This window comes from Trematomus bernacchii, unplaced genomic scaffold (assembly GCF_902827165.1).
Source record: "Trematomus bernacchii unplaced genomic scaffold, fTreBer1.1, whole genome shotgun sequence".
Lineage (NCBI taxonomy): Eukaryota > Metazoa > Chordata > Actinopteri > Perciformes > Nototheniidae > Trematomus > Trematomus bernacchii.
The window spans coordinates 8223881-8245025 of record NW_022987342.1 but is presented as its reverse complement, the minus strand read 5'-3'; the positions used below and the strand labels follow the sequence as shown (position 1 = coordinate 8245025).

Sequence of the window (21145 nt, the reverse complement as noted above, 5' to 3'; positions counted from 1 at the left end):
TGATACGTTTTTTATTTGCAAAACTAAATGCATTAGTTTGTAGATGGTGTTTTGTATTTGCTAACCACACTGTGTTTGTTAGTGAATCATAAGGCATTTGTAAAACTTGTTTAGTTTGTTTGTGGAGTTATGGCAGGAAATTAGCTCCATACACGGCTTTACAATAACGTTTTTTTTTCTGTCACTTTAATATCAAATCGGTCGGTGACGCAGAGATCAGGGAACAGACGTAACGTGACAGCGGCACAGCGACACTAAACACGGAGCAGTCTGCTTTATTCACCAACACAAGAACACGAACACCAGTGACCAGTCCAGAACCAACAGCAGAAGGATCCGCTCTGAATCGGTCCGTGTCGCTGCGGCTCAGACACACAGGGATTTATGTTTTAAAAAAAATACTCGCGTTACAATCATGTCAGGTTTTTGGTGGATTTAGTTAAGTCTTGGATTGCAGAGTATGAATGTCCTATTGCTATTTTCAGACGATACGTGTGTAAAGTTTGTGAAGGCAGGAGGAAAAAGCTTCCGCGATCACCGTCTCCTCTGTTCCTCCAAACCCCGCCCCCCCCCTAAAAATAATGAGTGACAGGCTGATAGTAACCTGATAGAAACGTTATTATTCACTTATATTAATCACTGATTGAGAATGTAAGTGTGCACCCATGCAGTATTTTTGTTTTTATATGCTGTTGTAAATACTCCTGTTGTTCAGACTCAAGTCATGTTTGTGATGCCACATTCAGGACTTTTTTTTAACCCTTTTTTTAACCCTTAGATGCATCAGTGGGTCTTTTTTGACCCGGTGAGGTGGTTTTCTTAGAGTATCTTTGTAATTACATTTTTTTATCATTTCATATTCCAGCTATTCCTCAAAAAACATGTTTTGAATATCATGCCATTCAAATTTACATTTTATACTTTTTAAGAAATTGTAGTTTTTGTATTACTACCCCAAGCTTCCATAAGTGGGTCAAAAATGACCTGCATACATTTTCTATGGAATTTCGTTTTTTTTTTCAAAATGTAAAAATCTTTTCTAAAATTATAAATAGGGAAATATTAAATATTTCTAGTGTGAACCAAAATATAATACAAGTGATTTTTCTTAACCAAAATGACAAAAATGGAATAAAAACACATATTCGAATACGGGTCCTTTTTTACCCACTTATGGAAGAGTGTAGGGTCCAGTCACTCGTGCATCTCAGAAGACCGTTGCTAGAAGCTGCAGCTAGACTGCAGAAGTATTAGTTTTTTGTTTTTGAGGATGGAACAATTTCACACACAGACACTGTATAGGGATGCTCGAGCTATACAATTGATTTATTTTGGTTTATAAATTAATGTCAAGACATTTATGTTATTGATTTCTGAAGCACTTTCTAAATAATAAAAAGAGAGTTCATATGTATTTACTGCATGTATTCATTGATGAAAAAGAAACCATGTGCAGTAATATAAAAAAATTGAGGATGCAACGCATTGGTATGAATCGTGATGCATCGGGATATCGAATCAAATCAAATCGGTGACAGGATAATCGTAATCGAATCGAATCGTGAGACCAGTGGAGATGCACAGCCCTAGTGTACATGTCCGCATCTGTAGCCTGTTATTGTCTCATTATACCACATTGTGTATGAATTAAAAGTAAATATATAAGTCATCATGAACACATCTGTCCATCAGACAGAGGGCTGCTGTGCCTCCTGTCATCATTAATGGACGTCTCTTTAAAATGACCGCTCAGAGGAGAAGAGTTCTCATTTCTCTAAACGCCTGTTGCTTCGACTCCTCTCTCCTTGGTTCCCCTCCTCGACTCCTCCGCTCGCATCGCCTGTGGGCGGGACTAAGACGCGAGTATAGGAGTCGAGGAGGGGAACATTTGATGAGAAAGGGCTCAAGTCTGCCAGCCATCCCTTGTGACCATGCTAGGGACTAGTGTTATTTGATTGACTCCATGGGTGCGTTTCACTTCTCTTATTTTTCATTTCCTCGCTCCTTGGGCTCGGTATCACCGGAAGTTGATTTGTCTGCGCCATCTTGAGTAGCGTCCCAGTGGCCTTATTTGTGCCGGAGGACCGAGGATCGAGGAGTGATAACGGAGGAGCGATAATCGAGGAACTACCAGACCATCCTCCGGTGAAATCCTCATACACTCGCCCCGCCCCCTTACTGTGTATCGCTCACTGATTGGACGATGCAGCGCATGCACTGATCTGGCTGCTGTCAGACGATCAGCTGTGCAGCGTCATCACAAACGGACGTCGCTTCACGTGACGCTCCGGAGGAAAGGACGTCCCATTGCTCTTAAATCTCATTTCCCTGCTTCTCGTGGTTTCCTTGCGTCTCTCCATGCTTCCCTGGTGGGAGGGACTAGTCTCAGGGAAACTACGCAAGTGAGGGACGCAAGGAATCCATTTAACCGAAGTGAAACTTTTTTTTTTTTTTTTTTTTTTTATTGAACATTTTTTTAAACATACAAAAGCTCGGTGAGGATATCATCAACTTATCAACATAAGTTCAAGACATTCATTCACAATAAGACAAAAAAACATAACTAATACATCCAGTAAGAGCCAGGGGGAAAGAAAAAAGCATAAAGGCACAAAAACATTTAAGAGGCATTAAGCTTACTTAAAATAATAACCATTTGGAAATGTCATTGCAAATCTTTATAGACAGGTTACAAGATTGTATTTTTCTAAGGGACAGAAAAAAGGACTTGAACTCATTTATGAAACAGGGAAAGGAGGGCTTGCCTCCTCTCCATTTACTACAATGTAAATGGTATTTACCCAAAATAATAATTATATTTACTAAATCAGAAATGGGAGAGTCCAAATTATCAATATAATATAAAATGTGATATATTTTGAAGGCCGGAATATTTGTTAATTTAAGTAACAACCAATCTCTCACATTCGACCAAAACAATTCAGAAAAAGGGCAAGAGAAAAATAAATGTTCCAACGATTCATCAGATAAATTACAAAAGGAACATGGTTCCACTTCAAATTTAAATCTTGAATTTAAAAAAGTAGAAACCGGGTAGATTTTATGAACAATTTTAAAATGAGTTTCTTTTGCTTTAGGGGAAATAGGCCATTTTATAAAATCAGATAGAGCTTTTTCCATTACAGATAAAGTGTCTAAATCGGTCACTTGAGGAAATAAGCCTCTGTTAAAATTGTGAAAAATGTGGGATTTCAGGGAAGCATTAATAGATTTGTTATTCTTAAGAGTATCGCCAATAATTTCCAAATTAGGTAAAACCGATACAACATTTGAGTACAGTAAAGTATTATGAATCATTCCAATAAGTGGTACAGGAATTGCTTTACAGTTTATATAGTTTTGTTGACTCTTCAAGAAAGTTTTTTTTGTTCAGCATTTGTTATCCCCAAGTTTCTCAGTTTTGATCCTCAAAGTGAGCGTTTTGTGTTTTTCTTGTATTTTTACGTTTTGATTAAAAGCCTTTGTTGATCTTGACCTAGTTCTGGTGACGTGCATTTGGGTCCTGACTGAGCCTTTTGTCATCGCAACAAACGATGCAAATATATATAAAAAATACAAATGTGCCAAAACATATGCAAATGAAGAAACAACTTCACCAACTTCACGAAACATGTGCAGCATTTACAAAAAAGGCTGCAATAAAAAAGAAATGCTGCAAATGTATTTATAGCATTTCTTTTATTTGCATCTCTTTTTTTATTTGCAGCATTTTTCTTTAAGTCTTCATTTGCATGTGTTTTGGCACATTTGTGTTTTTATATTTACATTGGTTCTGAAGCGATTGCACGTTTCTCCTAATGGAAGTGTTTTGGACCATTGTAGTGCGTTTGCACCTGTCAGCCACCGTAGTGGGGGCAGCTGGATTCATTTCGTTTAATCCACGAATTTAGGATACTTTAGTAAGTTATACTTTTGTTCTTTTTTTGTAAATTGGTATATATATTATATTCTAAGTTTGAGCAAGTACAAAGATGTGTTGTGTGTCTTTATTTGTTTAAAACCAGCAAAAACCCACAATAAAATGATGCTAAAATATATGTATTTTATTGATCATATTTTAAATATTTAAATACATTGTACAGCAAGTATATATTGACATAATGTGTATGCATATATATCAGTTGATCATATTAAAAAATAATCATTACAACACCATAACAACAACAACAGTAACAGACTTTAAAGAAAGCAACATAGACAATATCAAACTGTACTAGGATAATGTTACCTTGAACATATATTGTACATTTTTACTGCAAATAGAAGACAGTCAATGATATTATATGTTCAAGCTCTAATGCACAATGGACAATTTTTGCATTAAACATTGCACCTATAAAACAATCTAATAGAAAAAGTAAAATATATACGACAGAAAATGGTATATAGTATATGTTATATAAAGGTTTGTTCCAAATACTGCATGTTTACCCAAAGAGCAAATAAACTGCATCGGTGGCTTAAGAAAAAACTCTTTCAAACATTGATTTGATCCTCACTTGATCCTTACAATTTGTTGTCCTGTATTGTATGGTTACCAACCCAAGGACCACTGCTTACCATGCCACATTAAATTACAATTCGCAAAGTTGAATAAATAAAAAACTTTTTTGTAATGGTTTAGTTTTGTGATCAATTTAACTAAAACAGTGTGTACTGTAGGTGAAAGTACTGTATTCATTTTACCATACAGTCCACCCCAACCACCTTTTGGTACTTCTTTATTTGTACAGGGAATTAACCATGTAAGTAGAGGGTAACAGCCTTCTACTCCTACTAGAAGGCTGGGTGTAGATACAATTATTCCAGTACTTCCATTGTATCAGTGGGTGGGGAGCTGCCGCTCGCCTCACCGTCATCGAGAAACATTTTTTCCTCTGCCAGTTGGTCAGATTTGTCGTCAGTCTCTGATTGGCTGACTGTCTTATTGGTGGGGGCTAGGGGGGCAGCCTGAAGAGCTTCTTCCTCCTGGTCCTGGTAATACTCGAGCGTTTTCCTCTTAAAACAACCCAACTTATGACAAACATAAGAAGAACCAATTAGGCCAAACACAAGGGAGACCCAATTTACAGTAGAAAAGCATTATTTAAATATTTTTTTGTTTCAGTTTCTAACATTTAAACTTTGAATTTCAAAATAGATGTTGGAAATTCACCTTAAACATGATGACTGTGATTATGATCAGAAGCAAGAGTCCAAGTCCACATCCAGTTAAAATGATCAGCAGTTCATCCGGGGGGATTATAAACTCAACTCGAACTTCCATCTGTTGGCAGAGAAAATGTGAGTTTACAAAGTGGGTTTGAGTTTATTTGAAAGAGAATCTAAATGTCTCATAATTCAAATTGTTTTGGCTGTTCGTGTAGACTGAATGTACCCATTTCCGTGTTGGATCGTTGTCATACTTCTCCTGTGTAAAAAAACATTTAATTTGTGGTTAATTACAACTAATAATTGGGTGTCCTGAAAAAATAAAGAAAGCCATACCTTTGAAATGGCATTACTGTGGTCAAATGTCAACTTACCACTTTTTTGTAAGAACTGAGCACATATCGGTTGTTGTCATAGTCAACCTCTATGAAGCTTTTAAATTTAACCTCTGCAGAATCTCCAGTATATCGTTTAAGAAAAGCAATATTCTGCAAAGTAAGAGCATGTCAATTAATTATACTGGATATTCACCACTTATTAAGTTATATTTGGTGTGCGTTGTTGCAACGTACCGCTGCATGTTGTTTGAGATCCCTAAACTGTACATCTCCTATCAATGTAATCTCAGTGGGTGATTCTTTCTCCAGGATAAAACTGTCACATAAAATGACTTTGCACGGTTTGTCTGGTGAGCAGTACTGTAACACACCAGCAGTTCATTGTATTATGGGATTTGTTATTCGACAACATGTTCAGTTAGAATATTGTGATAGAAAACATGTGTTACTTACTTCCGATTCCTTGTCAGTTTTCCTTGAGCACTGAGTTTTGTTCTTTAAAAAGTTGTTAAATGCATTAATTGTTGTGTAATTCTATAAACTGAAGCAGTAAAAGTAATGTTAAGTAGTGATCTTACCTGCTGGACAATGACTTGATAGTTTGTCATTTCAAAGTTATGGTCCAGTTTGGTTGGGAAGAACAGGGACACATTAACAGGAAAGTCCTTAAAACCAAGATTACCTATCTGCGAACAGTGAGAGAAAGTTGTTTCATTTTAAAGAACATTTCAATATCTTTTAAAATTAAATTCACCTTCTCAGACTAAGATAATAAGATTGTGAAACTCTGTTAGTTAAATATGAAGACACAGTGGTTAGCTGAGCTTAGCAACAATTTAAACAAGGGGAAAAGGCTAATTTGACTGTCCAAAGGCCAAAAATGTCTACAGTACAAGCACATTTAAGGCCCAAGTACCATGATGTAATTATTTGGTCATACAAATCAATACACTGCACTGGTAATCTGCCCACCACCAAGCGCCTAGCTGGTGAACCTAGCATCGCAAGAAGCAGCTAATTCACCCAGAGTTGGTAAAGACCAAACAGAGCTAAAAGTGGAGCGAATGTTAGAACGGTTTTTACTTTGTTTTACGAAAAGTGGTGGGGACACTTACTCAGATAAAATAACAACTACTGTTTTGTGTGTCCCCCACAATCAATACAGTAACATAGGCTTACTATTTGTTAGCAATACTTTAAGATGCATGAAGACCCATACCAGTCTTCAATGACACAAATCCAACTCAACAGCATGGCCGTTTGTCCTGTTCAATAAGAGATAATGTAAAACTCGGACAAGAAGAAACTGTTAAATGAATGTGTTAAAGTTTCTGAGCGGCGCACTTTTTTGGGTCATTTTAGTGTTTTTTAGTAATTATTTTTAACTTACATGTCTTTTTTTGGCTACTAGTGTAGTGGTTGTGCACCTACTGCAAAACAGGAGATGTTTGCTTTTACATTTTCTATTCATGTGTCACATGTTCAAATTGCACCATTTGGGTTCCCAGAAATACACCCACCAAGTATGAGTGGACAAACAGTTCTCAAGACTGTACATATAAACCCTTCTCGAAATGATGCTACGAGTTACTAGTTACTTTATAAATTAATATTCTTAGTTAATACAAAATCATTTAAAAAGAATTGTGGGATAACCCAAGGTTATCCAGCAGCAGTATATAAATGAATTAAAATGAGCTCCACCTTTACTATCTGTGATAAACACATACATGCATCAATAAGTATAATCAAGTCATTTATATGTGATTCTGAAATGGGCCATTACTGAAAAACTTTAGCTTTTCATACTTTAAGTACATTTTGATGCTATTACTTTGATACATTTACTTAAGTATTGTAAGCTTTTGCACATTTGAATTGTACTTTTAACAGAGAATTGTTATAATTTAGTTTGCCTACCTTTACTTAAGTAAAAGTACTTCTTCCAGCTTTGCTTGCAGGCAATTTCTCAGAACATTTATAACACAAAATACACAAAAAGTGCTTGGTACTTGTCCCCAGTATCCCCAACATAATTGACACCTATGAATATTTACAACTTAAGTGTGTCGGGTTAACAGAAACACGGTATGCAGACTCACCACTAGATGCCACTAAATCTTCTGACTGGTCTAAAATGGCAGCTTGTTCTGTGCTCATGGTTGGTTAAAATGTGCCTTGAGTCTAGATGGTTGCATGTTGCAGAGTAATTAACGGCTCACCTTATATGTAGTAACTATTTGTTTAGGTCCAGTGTCCTCTGTTGTGAAGTTCAGATAGCTAATAAGGTCTTCTTTCCTAAAAAGAATACAGATGATCTCAATATGCAGATAGTTTTGGGATAATGTAATAACTGACTTAATGATAGAAATAAATGTAATAATTCAAATAACATAAAAAAGACAAGGCATATATAAAAACTACAGTAACAAAATAAAACATGTGTAGTGGCACTTACACTGTTACTGCCATTTTGATTTCAAACTGTACTGGGATGTCCTTGGTCAAGGTATTGGTATTGTTGGAGTTTGTGTTTTCACTAGGAATGTAAAAAGGATTTCATGTGAATATTAAACATGAAAAACGAAACGATACTAAAGAATATTCAAAGAAATTGTGTGGTTTCGCCTTGTGTTAGATTTTTCAAGAGAACCTCTACCTTTTTCCAGTTATGGTCATCACAATTGTATCATTCCACTCGTACTCATTTATGATGCGGAAAGAAGCTCTAAATGTTGCCTTGACAGGAAAAAGATGGTAGATGTGAGTCAAAGACAAAGATAAAACATCTACATCAGAGAAGTTGCCATAGTTGCAAATGGCAAAGGTTCAGTTCTTGATTTATGAAAGTTCACACTTCTGTCTGGTGTGAGGGTGTCTGGGTGCAGTATGACTCACGGAGGATCTGCTGCGAAACACGGGCCGGCTGACACCACATATTGTTTTGTTGAGAACTCCTTCTAGATCATTACAACTGTGGAGCGTTGGTCTGGTTGACTGTTAAAAGGAAGAACAAAAAACGTTTTAACTGAGACCATCCAGCTTTTTCTATGAATTCAATACTGTTTACTATTCAAAAGTCGTGATCGGAGAACGATGCAGTCAACAAGGTCAATCTGTCTTTGGGAAAGATATAGGGAACTTTAATTGCTTTTAAATGTTTGTGAATGTTAGTCTGTCCTGGTGATCATGAGGCATCTTGTTTGGAAGCCTCTGCTGTTGTATACATAATGCAATCAATTTACTATGGATAACCTTTGATATACTCTATAAGTCTTAAAGAGGCCCTATTCTGCATTTTGGGGTATTCCCTTTCCTGTTGTGTGTTCTATCGGTTTCTGTGCATGTAAATGGTCTGCAAAGGCTAAAATTCCAAAGTTTCCTCCAGAGGGAGTTCCTCCTCCTTTGTTTTGACCAATCACAACAGAGCCAGCCAGCTAACCAATCAGAGCAGACTGGGCTCTGGTTTCAGACAGAGGGTGAAAAGAGGTGATGCAGCACAGGCAGTATGAGAAAAATAAAGCACCATCTGAACATATATATATATTTGTATATACAATTTAAATATGAACTTGAAAATGATCATAATTGGGCCCCTTTCAGATTCCTAACAGCACAAGTTCTCACAGTTTGATGTTGTCTATTAGCAGTGGTCAATAGAGGGCGATAGGGCGCCTCCCCCTTCCTCCCCTGTGGAAAGTGTATTTTTTAGATCAATTTTCTTTTTTATATTTTTAAATAAAATGTCACAAATTATCCTCAGAATGTATATGTTTAAACTTACAATAATGTTTAATATATAACATCTAAACCATTATTACATGTTTGATTACCCTCTAGTCTGGGCGCTCAGAAAAGTTGCTACCCGAAAACTATGCAAGTAAAACATAAATTCAGCCAATCAGCCTTCTCAGATCTGACGTCCAAAGGGCGACAACTTCAGTGCCCAAGGCAGTCTGTGTGTGGGAATACTTTGAGGTAACGTAACAGTATTTGATGAAGAGGGCTGCTTGTGAAAGTACTTCTGGAGACTCTGGACTTCGGTCCCAGTTTAAACAGTTTATACTACTATGAACTATGTCCAGGACAAGGTGTTTGGAACATTTGATTCATAGTTCACCACACTGGGGATTATGGATTAATCAAACAGCTGACTCATAGCAACTATTTCTGTGTGATACTTCACTACTCCTTCTGTAAAAGTAATTTTGATGACTACATCACTAAGAGTCATCAATTAAGGGGTTATTTTTCAAAATGTTCTTCAGGGGGAGCATACACACTGGACCCTCCTAGTAGTGCTCGGTCTCCATCTTCCCCAGCCCCACCTAATATATTTTTCACCAGCCGCCACTGTCTATTTGCTCTCCTGGCTCTGACAACCAACACATCCTGCATTGGGTTACAAACTTCATTTCACTTTCTCTGTAAGTGGCACAGGAAATGTGAAAGAAAGCTTTGCAGTAGTTATGCACTTGGCTTACAGAATAGAGGGTAATACTGTGAAGTCCAGGCTTTTGCATTTGCCACACATTTGTTGGCTGCATTTTCATGCTGTGAATCGCTTGCTCTTGGTGCTCCATTGGATGGTGATCTGGTGGGTATGTTAGAGTTTACTGAACTCATTGTCATATTTATGAAACTAGTTTAAGATAACATTTACTTTGTGGCATGACACTTTACCCTGCTGGAAGTAGTCATTAGAATATGTGTACTGTAGACGGCTGCAGCCTTTAAAAGATCCATATGGTCAACAAAAATACTCAAGCAGGCTGAAGCAATTAAATAATTCTCATTTGGTATAATGTGCATATGGGAACATGTCATAGGGTCCCAATCATTCTACTGTCCTGTCTGTTGAAAAGAGATCAGCAGATTCTGATATACTCAAAACAACCACAACTATTAATCCACATTCAAAGTCACATATCACTTTTCCTTCATATTTTGTTTATCCGTACAATTTAACTCTTGACAATGTCTGCATTTTTGTCAAATGGCTGATGTTTGTTTGTTTGTAGCCTTTATTTAACCAGGTTAAAAAATCCCATTGAGATCAACGATCTCTTTTTCAAGGGAGACCTGCTCATCCTCCTGATCATTTGGATTTAAGGACCACTTTAAGGACCACTCCACCATCAAAGTTGACAAAACAGAACCATCGTTCTTTTCATTTTATTTATTTTATTCCTTGTCAAAACATGGCGCCTACATTACCCACAATTCAACTACACTAGCGACAGTTCAGTTTGATAATCTGGTGTCAAGCTAGTAGCGGCTAATGTAGCTGGCATTGCTAGCCTTAAGCAGACGTGAAGAGCAGGCAGACACCTAGATTTCTTTCATTTAAAATGTGTTATCTCAATGAACCGATGAAGACTCTTTTAACAAGCAGGTGTACAGATGGATATATAAAGTTATCACGGAATTATAATTGTAACTTTTACATCACCTCTGTAAGAACCATCATGGAGAAGGAGAGGCCTGGAGGGTAGTGCATTGTTAGGCTGGTGTAGTATGAGTCATCACCGCTATTGGATAGTTTGACAGACACGTTGAGGAAGTTATCTTCTGCCACCAACAATGTTGCGGTCCTAAGAGAAAGAGAGTTATGCTTACATTTGGTCGTATGATTTTATTATTACGGTTGCTGTGAATGATATGACTTACGTGAAGTTGAAATCCACCTCAAGTTGCGCAACACAAGTGTCATTTTTCTTACAATGCTTTTCAAATGGAACCTGTGACAAAAGGAAATATGTCTTTGTGTCATTCTTGAAAAATACAACGCAAGCCAAAAAATGGTGTCATGGACAAAAGTTCAGGTTAGTTCAATGGCTGCCTCTTCACTTTCTACCCTCTTTATTTCAGCACCATTGCTCGTACCACAAACTCAACCTTTATGTTTTAGTTTAAGGGAGATTTTAACAAAGCGTTTCTCCTAATGGACATTTTTTGGGCCATTGTAGCGCATTTGCACCTTTCGGCCACCCTACTAATCTGGAAAAAAACTTCACTTTTTTTAGCTCATTCAGATCTTTTGTAACAAAAGTTATCCTTTTCTATATTATATTCGCAAATGTACTGGCAACTGAGTTCGACAAATCAATGCACACAGAAAAGCTGAATCCATACATACCTCAACAGTAGCCTGCGTTTTGCTGTCCACATTCAGGACGGCGCTCGCGCTCACACTGTCAACTTGGGAAAACTGTAATTTGATGCTGATGGGCATTAGTGTGTCTTTCACACATTTCTGCAAGAAAAAGACAAGAGTCATCTGTATATTGTTGAAGTGCAGACAAATACGTTTATAAAAATAACTTGCGATTATAGTTTAACAAACTAAGTGTATGATACAGCTGGCTCGGAAAGGATTTCAGTTTTTACAATTGTTTAATATAAGCAGATTTTGATTAAAGTGAAATCATCACAAGTCATCCATTATAGACCATTTTGAAGGACTGGCATTAAGAGGTCTTCAGAGAAATCAATAGAAGGCCGACAGGTAGTAAACACCAAAGGGAACAGCAGAACAAGACAGACAGGTAGTAAACACTAAAGGGAACAGCAGAACAAGACAGACAGGTAGTAAACACTAAAGGGAACAGCAGAACAAGACAGACATGTAGTAAACACCAAAGGGAACAGCAGAACAAGACAGACAGGTAGTAAACACTAAAGGGAACAGCAGAACAAGACAGACATGTAGTAAACACTAAAGGGAACACGGTATGGGCTCTGGCAGTGTTTAAAGACTGTTTAATGGAAAATGTGAACAGACTTGGACAGTTACAGAACACCCTATAGTCAGTGCTGCCGTCATTTTAAATTACGTTGCTGTAGCCGCAGTTCAGCAAATGCTACAAATTAGATTGAATAATAATTTTCTTAGCAGAAGCAATATGATAGCTTTTAAATCAATAACACCAATCTGATATTCTGAGATGGTTTATTTAGTATGTAGCCATCTAATTAGCTGCTTAATGTGCAGCAAGGCGGTCATTAATGAGGAAAGAACACCAGGGTGAGTCAACATCTGTCGGTGTCCTTATTTTATTGATGATTGCCTCACTGCACATCTGGCCTTACTTATTCTCTATACCTGCATGTAGATGGAGTGGTTGAAGCAGGTGTCTTTATCCCTCAGCTCGGGGGTAGAGGTGAGATTTCTAGCTTTCCGGTCGGTTTCACTGAAGAAACCTCGATACATAGTAGTTCTCGTGGGATCCACGTCGATCGAGTACGAGATGTTCAACGTGGAGCTCAATTCCTCTGCAACGGCAAACAGAGGGATTGAAATAACGTTAATATGTTGTGAAATATAAGAACATGTTATTAAATCACATTATTTGGTTAGGTCTTACCTGCTTTACTTCTTGTTGTTTCTACCATTTCAAAGCAGGCTGTTAGGGTTACCATTGGTAAATTTGCATCTGTGTTGCCAAGGCACTCAATTTTGTCTGTGTTTATCTCTTTAGGTTGAAAATACAGAGAAGCCATGACATTAAAGACAGGCCTGGACCTGAAAGACATTCATAAAAAACAAAAAACATATTGGTTAACAGACTTTGCACTAGAATGATTCCTATGGTATAATTGTGTACACATGTATGAAGGATGTGTAAACAAGACACCAGTCCCATGATTTGTGTAAGTTTTATAGGAGGTGATTGACAGTTCTCTCCTCACTCAGACATCAATAAGTGTCCTTATACCAGACTGGTTAAAAACTCCGCTTGATGGTCTGTCATTCCTTTTTTTGTATGGCGATTATTCAGGGTACATCCAATTTCATAATTAAATACACTGTATTTAATTTAAATCTGTTTTATTCTAAAAACCGAATGTTCACACATGACTTCCGGTTTTCTGCTAAGTAAATCTCGTCATTTCCGGTTAGCATTCGCATGTGGCGAATGCTACGTTTTGAAACCGTGAATTGAAGGTGAAATGACATGTGATGTTGTACCCTAAACACACTGTTTTTAACACTCATTTATTGACGCTGCAAAACGTTTATTAGGGAATGTTTAAATAACCACAGACATTAGAATTATGTAATTTAGCAACAGAAAACGGCAGGATTTGCAATGGACACGCCCCCGTCGACGCCGGCCAATAGAAGAAGACTACAGTTGATAACTTGTGATGGACAGGAAGAATCGATCTCTTCCTTCACCCCAGCTGACCCAACGCGACAGGCAACAGCTGAATGGGGAGAGCGCCTCCACTCGCACATTTCATTTTGTATCATCGTATCATTTGTTTAATTAAATGCTGTTAACTTTTATAAGCTTCCCTGGACTCTTTTCAGTTTATCCTGCTCTCAGGGCTAAAGCAATCCTAACAGTATGTACATGCTAAAAGTGATTTAAGAACAAATGTCCTCTTGTTATTTTCTGAGGGATTTCACTATGATGTTAATTTTTATGTTGTTAGCTTAGGTTAGAGACATTTTTCAAGGGGGTTGCGATGCACTTTAACCAAGATCAGAAAAACATCTAAATTCATTGTCGACACATTTTTTGTCCAACTAAAGGAAGCATATGTTTAATATTTCAGGAACATAAAATCAAAGTAGAGTGTTATATTTGTTACAGTCATTATAATGCTTAGATTATTACATTTGTCGGATAAAGATATACAGTTGGACTATTGATCCTGAAAAATGTCATTACTTTGATTTAATTTAACGGTATCTTAAATTCACCACTGCTAAAGTTCATATTTTACACTTTTCTTTAGGGGCATCTTTCCAATCAATCAATCAAGGGGCCCTATTATGTTTTGGGGTTTTTTCCTTCTGCAACATAGTGACATCACTACCTAACACTACAGCTTCTATTGGCTAGCGCTCCAACACAGTGGACGTGATAGGCTAGGGGCATAAATCTCTGAGCGGTTGACCAATTACAGCAGAGCCGGCCAGCTAACCAATCAGAGCAGACTGGGCTCTGGTTTCAGACAGAGGGTGAAAAGAGGTGCTAGATAGATAGATAGATAGATAGATCTTTCATTCAGCATTGAGACATATTCTTGAGTTGATGAGATAGCAATTGCTCTTAACCACATCCACAATTCCTTCAACCACATACAATAGCCCTACCTTAACACAACAGCTATGCCCTGTGATCCCACCACAATATCTGGGAGTCCATCCTCTCCAAGGTCAATGTCCCCATCAATGGACTGTCCAAAGAATCTCAGCCGGAGATCTATTTTATGACCAATGATTCTCTGGAATAATAGAAATTGAACAATTAAAATGGTACATGGTTTGCACATTCTTAATGTGCATATTCGAGAGGATGATTCATGTTAAGTAGTTTGGGTAGATGCCCAGGGTTGGCAGATAAAGGTTTTTAAAAGTAAACTTCAAAATCTTCAACAAAGCCATTTCAATCTAAAATGTATCAATCATCATTTTGGAACTTAGATAGAGTTATACAATGGAAATAAGGGAGAGAGACCAGTTCATGATGAATTCATCTTTTCAACCCTGAGAAAAACATATCATTTGTCAGGTTTTCTCTGTCTCACCTGGCTGTAATCGCTCCGTATCCCTCTGATTCTGTCGCCAAGATAGATGTACACAACCCCGCTGTTATTGTCCTCAAGAGGAGCTCCAACAGCAACATCTCGCAGTCCATCTCCATTCAGATCGGCAAGGCTGGATATGGTGGTGCCAAATCTCCCCATGGAGGGTGCAGTCACAGTCAGTTCACCTTTCAGTTGCATCTGTGGGAAATGGAAACGTTCACTTATTCAGATAATAAAAGCATTGTTTTGCTTGATTGAAACTCAAACTTGGATTCTGAATCTTTGTCACACAGCCCACCTCATCAGTCAGTGTGTAGATGTAGATCTGACCTTCCCTCTTCTCCTGAGGCTGGTAAAACTGTGGAGCTCCCACCAGCAGGAAATCAGTGTTACCGTCTGAGTCTGTGTCTACTGAGCACAGCTCTGCGCCAAAGTAGGAGCCAATCTGAAAAGTGAAGTTGGGATAAAGACATTTATTATACTTTGAACAGACATCATTTTCTCACCGTTTTTCTTCAAGTAAAGTGCTAAGTGCCACTGCAAGGAAGTGCTCTGGTTTCCTCTCTGCAACCGCAGAAAGATGCTCCTCACCATAAAGGTGCAACATGCACCACTAAATACATTTAATCAAATACATCTGCATGACACAATAAGGGCCCAGCAGCCTGTTCCAAGAAGCATGTTAATGACTTTTTCTGAGTAACAGTGCAAAAATAAAACATGTAGTCTTTTTAGAGAAGATGTAAATGTGAGGGTTTTTTAGGTTTACTGAGCAAAGTTGTCTCAAAGTTCAAATATAGACCTGCCTCTTTCACAGGTTCCCATGTTCAAGTTTAAAGTCGGTTCATGTGAATGAATGAATGATGGAATGACAAAAAGGCAATGGTAGTAGATTGAGGTTTACATTTTTTTGTCTGGAATATGTATGATGAATCAGATTTTATTTCAAACTAAACTCAAGACATATACCAACCTGTTCCCCGTTAACTCTTTGGGATGCCGTCCAGTTTTTGCCTTCATGTCTGAAAAGTACGACCTGTCCTTTGTGATTAAATCTTGGTGCCCCGGCGAAATAAATTGGAGCATTATTCTTCTTTCCAACAGAAATAGAGTATCCTGCAACAAAGCCAGTCACATTATGACATTATCTGCTAAAAGTTCATTCACATTGAAAAGGTTATTATCGTATGTAAGAGGTTTAATAGGAGGGTGTTTCTAAAATAATTTCCTTTTTCAGAATCCCACTGCTTTTGTGTCTTTTCCATTTCATTTTATATACAAAGACCATTATCACCCATATGGCAGATTGGAAACTGATAGGAATCATTTACTGAGGCAAATGGTTTTTCCAAGCATTAGATACAAAGAAACCTGAACATCAACATCTTAAGCCAATATAAAACAATATCTCCTTAGAGTGATGTATCATCTGCAAAGAAAGAAACAGCTTTATGTTCAGTACCCAGGTAGGAGTCATCCAGCATGTGTGGATCTTCAATTTGTGTTTCTATCTCTCCACGGCGATCTTGGAGAGAACCACGCCAGCTGTTTGATCCCACTGAACCCAGAATCAGGGTATCCTGTTGACAGAAATGTGCAGCTCAGAGAGGAGTAGAGTTACCAACACTAGGTATGTTGGAAGTAGACAGATCAATTGCGGCAGGAAGACTGTTTTGACTGTGGCTGGTTGGTCCAAACATCAAAGATATCATAAAAGCAGGATTAGGTTGTCAAAGAGGCGAATTATGTTTTCAACTTCACATCAGTATGTAGTGTTTCTACTGGGACATGTCTCCATGCTCTAATGTTCAAAAAGCTCTTTATTTTTCTCATACTGCCTGTGCTGCAGCACCTCTTTTCACTCTCTGTCTGAAACCAGAGCCCAGTCTGCTCTGATTGGTTAGCTGGCAGACTCTGTTGTGATTGGTCAACTGCTTAGAGATGTGGTGGAAATGTCCAGGCCTTAAGCAAATCACATACGATGAGTTGGAGCACTATCCAATAGAAGTCTAAGATAGTGATGTCACTTTGTGAAGGAACTAAACAAAGGAGTGCTATGGAGGCTTATTCTGCACGATTACTTCCATTAAGGAGTGGTGGTTACACTTTTTTCTTTTACACAAAATCAATGTGTAATACTTTTAAATTTACATTCACGTGAACATGTTTTTTGTTAAAAGAAAATAAATGGATTGAAGATCAAAAAACTAATTTATGCTGTAATTAAATGTTTTGAAATGTTGTATTTTGTAAAATGTCATTGTTTCTTTTCATTTTGTGTTTTGACCTTCAGGGCCATGGCAGTAATTTATTTTAGTTTTAGTTTTATGAGCTTGATCTAATTATTGATCTAAACGTCTTATGTTGACCTATAAATGAATGGTTAGCTAGCACTGTGATGGTTGACTTTAGCTTGGATAAAAGATGTAGATTTTTAAATTGCATCTAGATTTTGTCTTTTTGACTTGACTCACGTTGAAGAAGACAGCACTGAATCCACTCTGAGACATTTCATTGGTCAATTCTCCAGCCCGAGACACTTTGGAGCCTAAACATAAAATACATTAGCTCTTCATTGTAAAAACAATATTGTACAAAAGTAAGAAAAAAACACAATTGAAACTCACCTTCCATTTGAAAGATCTTTTTTTGAAAGTTTTCCAGTACTCCTTTGAGTCCGTCATAGTTCTCAATTTTGAAGGCATTTTTGTCTTTCGGTTCTGAAGCAATGGCTCTGAATTTCTCCAGGTCAGCGTTTTTGACCTGAAACCAAAGCTTGAAATTAAGAATTCCTCCAGAGACACAAAGTTGTACAATCTTGAATTCAAAACTTGAATCAGTCCAGGTTTCACTAGACAAAATCTAGGAATGTAGGAATACATGGTTCTGACAGTATACTGTAGCAGCACCAAGAATACTACCAGACAAGCATAATGTGTAGCACACATTGTAGAAAGGGGAATCAAAATACAAATACTAACATAAGAGCATATGCCCTGTGTAGTGGACATTTTACAGAGGGGAATCACAACGGCTCTCTGTGACGGCAGCTTTGTCGATGCTTAGCTAAGTGTTAGAAAATGTTCAGACTTGATGCCAATAATTCAGAAATCATGTTATAATAAAGTAAAAAACTCTCTGATTTGTATTTCTTTATTACAACACCACACGTGTATTTGCTTTATCTCCTCCAGAACTACAGGGGAATACTAGTATTTTAAACTTCTGAGTTATAATCAATCACAGAATATATTTATGATTAACATGACATTTTCTAATTGATTGACAGCACTAGTGAAAACATGTTTAAACTATAGTTTTCTTCTGAGAAGTAGTAGTGTGTATCATCTGCATAGTGATGAACTTTCCATTCGAAGAAAATGATCCCTGGTGTTGCTGTTTTAGATAAATATATACATTTCTCAGACAGACAAAATGATGAGACATGTTTAGAACATCATAACTTACCCCAATGACAAAGCGAATGATGTTTTGATCATCATATCTTTTAATAATCCCTCTGTCTCTATCACTGGGATCTCCATCCGTTATTAGTACCACCACTTTAGTTGCATCAGGAGAGGCGCCTGCTTTTGGGTTTTTCAAAATGTTGTTCCTGAAACAAATGTGAAACTATCCTTTAAAAAAAGAAAAGTCTTCTAAACTACGATTAATTACTTCAAAAAATAAAACTTTCATAATGTTACAGCTGTACTGTGAAAGTATTGAGTGCCATGCAACAAAAGCTGTTATTTAATGTGTTTAGAGTTGGAGAACGGCTTTTGTAATGTTACTGAACTTACAGCACATATGTCAGAGCGCTGTGTGTGTTGGTGAGTTTTCTCATATGGAGTTCTTTCCTGAGTTTGTCCAGATAACTACCAGCTTGGTAGTCATTGAAGTCAAAAACTTTGCTGTTAGTAAAGGAGAACTGAACCGCCGCAAACTGAAAATAAGCAGACAAGATCATACGTTATTCAACATTATGTCTGGGAAATTTCACAAATAAATGCCATGAACGCCCTAATGTAGCTGTAGCACAGCGAACCTTGATCGATGAGTTCTTAAGGCTGTTTATTATATCCACTATGAAATCTTTATTTTTGTTGAATTCTGCTTCGGTCATACTCCCGGATCCATCAAACAGAAAGACAAGATCCACTGTCTTTTTTGTGCAGTCTGAAAAAAATACGCAATGTTAACATTGAAAGAACATTCATTTAGGAAAAAAGTTATGAGAATATTTTTTTACTTGAAGAGTTGGAGAAGTTTCCTTTCTAATGATTTTACCTTGGAAAGCAGATGTGAAAGAGGAGGTTTGCTGAAGATTATCTGTGATGTTGAAGCACACGCTGTTCATATAGGAGTTCTCATAACACTCATGGACTACACTTGGACTGCAGACCTAGCACATGAAGTCAAATCAATTTCATATTCATCATATTGATTTTTTATTGCGCAATAAACTGATTTTCTTACTGTGAATTGGGATCGTTTGGAGTCTTTCGCTAACGAGAGGCCAAGGTGTTTGACGGATGTGTTTGTTAGAGAAATATCTGCAAACAGTAGCATTTAATTCAGTTTTCTTTTTAAGACACATAACATTTATCAGCTATTATGTTTACTTTTAACATTTAATATTTCTTTGTTTTTGGTGTGATTTAATGTGTAATATTGAAATAAATACCTTGAGGGTTGGTGCACCTAAAAGTTTGGTTTTGGAGGGATTTGCATATTGCTCCAGATCCGTTTTGCTGCAGCGGTGCTGTAGCGATTATCCTGTGGATGTGGTACCATTTTAGGGACCAGGCTGACATCATTAGCACAGTTTGAACTAAAGCGAAACAATGCTACGCCCTGCAGTTGCAAGCAGGGCGTTAGACGTATCTTTTGTAATGCAACAGGAAGATAAGTCCTAGGCTGCAATGTAATTCACAGTTCACAGTGTTAAACCACAAGAGCTTTTCTCAGAAGCTCCTTATTGATAAACCAGAATTATCTTTAAGTTCTATGCAAAAGGAAACCACGCTCAAGTATTGAGCAATTTAACTTATCAGTTATTTGACATCTATCGCAACACTAAATACCAACAGAACCACCAAGCAAATGCAAACTTACCCTTTGTTTGTGCCGGACGAATATTGAAGTACTTTATATCCAAAGAAATCCTTTTGTTCCCCAACATAGACAACAGGTTTTGTCATGTCAATGTTGAAAGCCAAAGAAACATAGGTGGCTGCAATTTGTAAAAAGAAAAAAAGATACCATATTAGTAGAGGTGTTATAACATATAATAAGATATGATACAATCTTAGAAGGGAAATTAAGAGATACAAAAATATCATGAATCTCAATAAAAATAGTTGCCAAATAAGTTATCGGTGATATAAAAATAAAGTTTTGAAATATCCAACTCCCGCCCATACAGCTAAGAGAAATAACCAGTGCTGAGAAATGCATTTCTTTAATAGTCAATGTTTCTATGGGTAATACATACATACATGCAAATGTCTAATCTTGAAGCTGTAAGGCCTGAAGCTGCAGTGAAAGATTTGAATTGCAGCTGGCATGAGTTTGTGGTCAAACCGTGAGAGTTTTTTGTGCTTTTGCACTCAGCACTGTTTCCGTACATCAAACTGAGGATAGAATCTGAGAAAATGATATTATGATAAATAAAATGTAATCAAATACATCTGTATAGTTAACATTCAATAATACTAATTAATAATGAAGTAAAATAATTTAAAAAGAATTGCAATACTTGTTTCTTCTCCCAAAATAAGAAGATCAAGCAACATTCTCAAGGTTTTTAGTCTCACAATAAACTTCTGTTTTTTCCCCACACAGAAAGGAAACCTTATCTGTCCTTTTCTGAATTAATACAGTCTCTTTAATAAAAAGCAACATTTGAGATCTTACCAGCAGCCACCATGAAGGTGAGGAAGATGCGACGTCGCCCATGCATCCTTCCCCCTCTGTCTGCTGTGTGCTGCTGGTGTTTCCTGAGACATGTGATCATACTTCCTGTGTGTTTCTTGAAGGAGGGCGTTTCCGTAGCAGGTGGTTGTGACACTTCTGCTCTAACAGCAATA

At 37.2% G+C, this 21145-nt stretch overlaps 1 protein-coding gene across 1 annotated transcript; it reads right to left on the bottom strand.

Moving 5' to 3' along the window:
- Nucleotides 1-4046: 4046 nt before the first annotated feature.
- zmp:0000001082 (integrin alpha-X) lies at nucleotides 4047-21087 on the bottom strand. The gene is made up of 31 exons (XM_034129626.1): nucleotides 20973-21087; nucleotides 20172-20289; nucleotides 19741-19832; nucleotides 19533-19609; nucleotides 19344-19458; nucleotides 19102-19232; nucleotides 18857-18999; nucleotides 18522-18669; nucleotides 17681-17816; nucleotides 17528-17601; nucleotides 16516-16633; nucleotides 16027-16169; nucleotides 15352-15498; nucleotides 15054-15251; nucleotides 14620-14750; nucleotides 12878-13035; nucleotides 12616-12785; nucleotides 11650-11766; nucleotides 11181-11251; nucleotides 10963-11104; nucleotides 8409-8507; nucleotides 8170-8249; nucleotides 7969-8049; nucleotides 7733-7808; nucleotides 6089-6196; nucleotides 5964-6005; nucleotides 5745-5870; nucleotides 5547-5660; nucleotides 5399-5431; nucleotides 5177-5287; nucleotides 4047-5034 (listed from the first exon to the last, which is right to left on the bottom strand). Exons 1-31 carry the CDS (start codon nucleotides 21070-21072, stop codon nucleotides 4822-4824), a joined length of 3612 nt encoding a protein of 1203 aa, XP_033985517.1. The 5' UTR covers nucleotides 21073-21087; the 3' UTR covers nucleotides 4047-4821.
- Nucleotides 21088-21145: the final 58 nt, after the last annotated feature.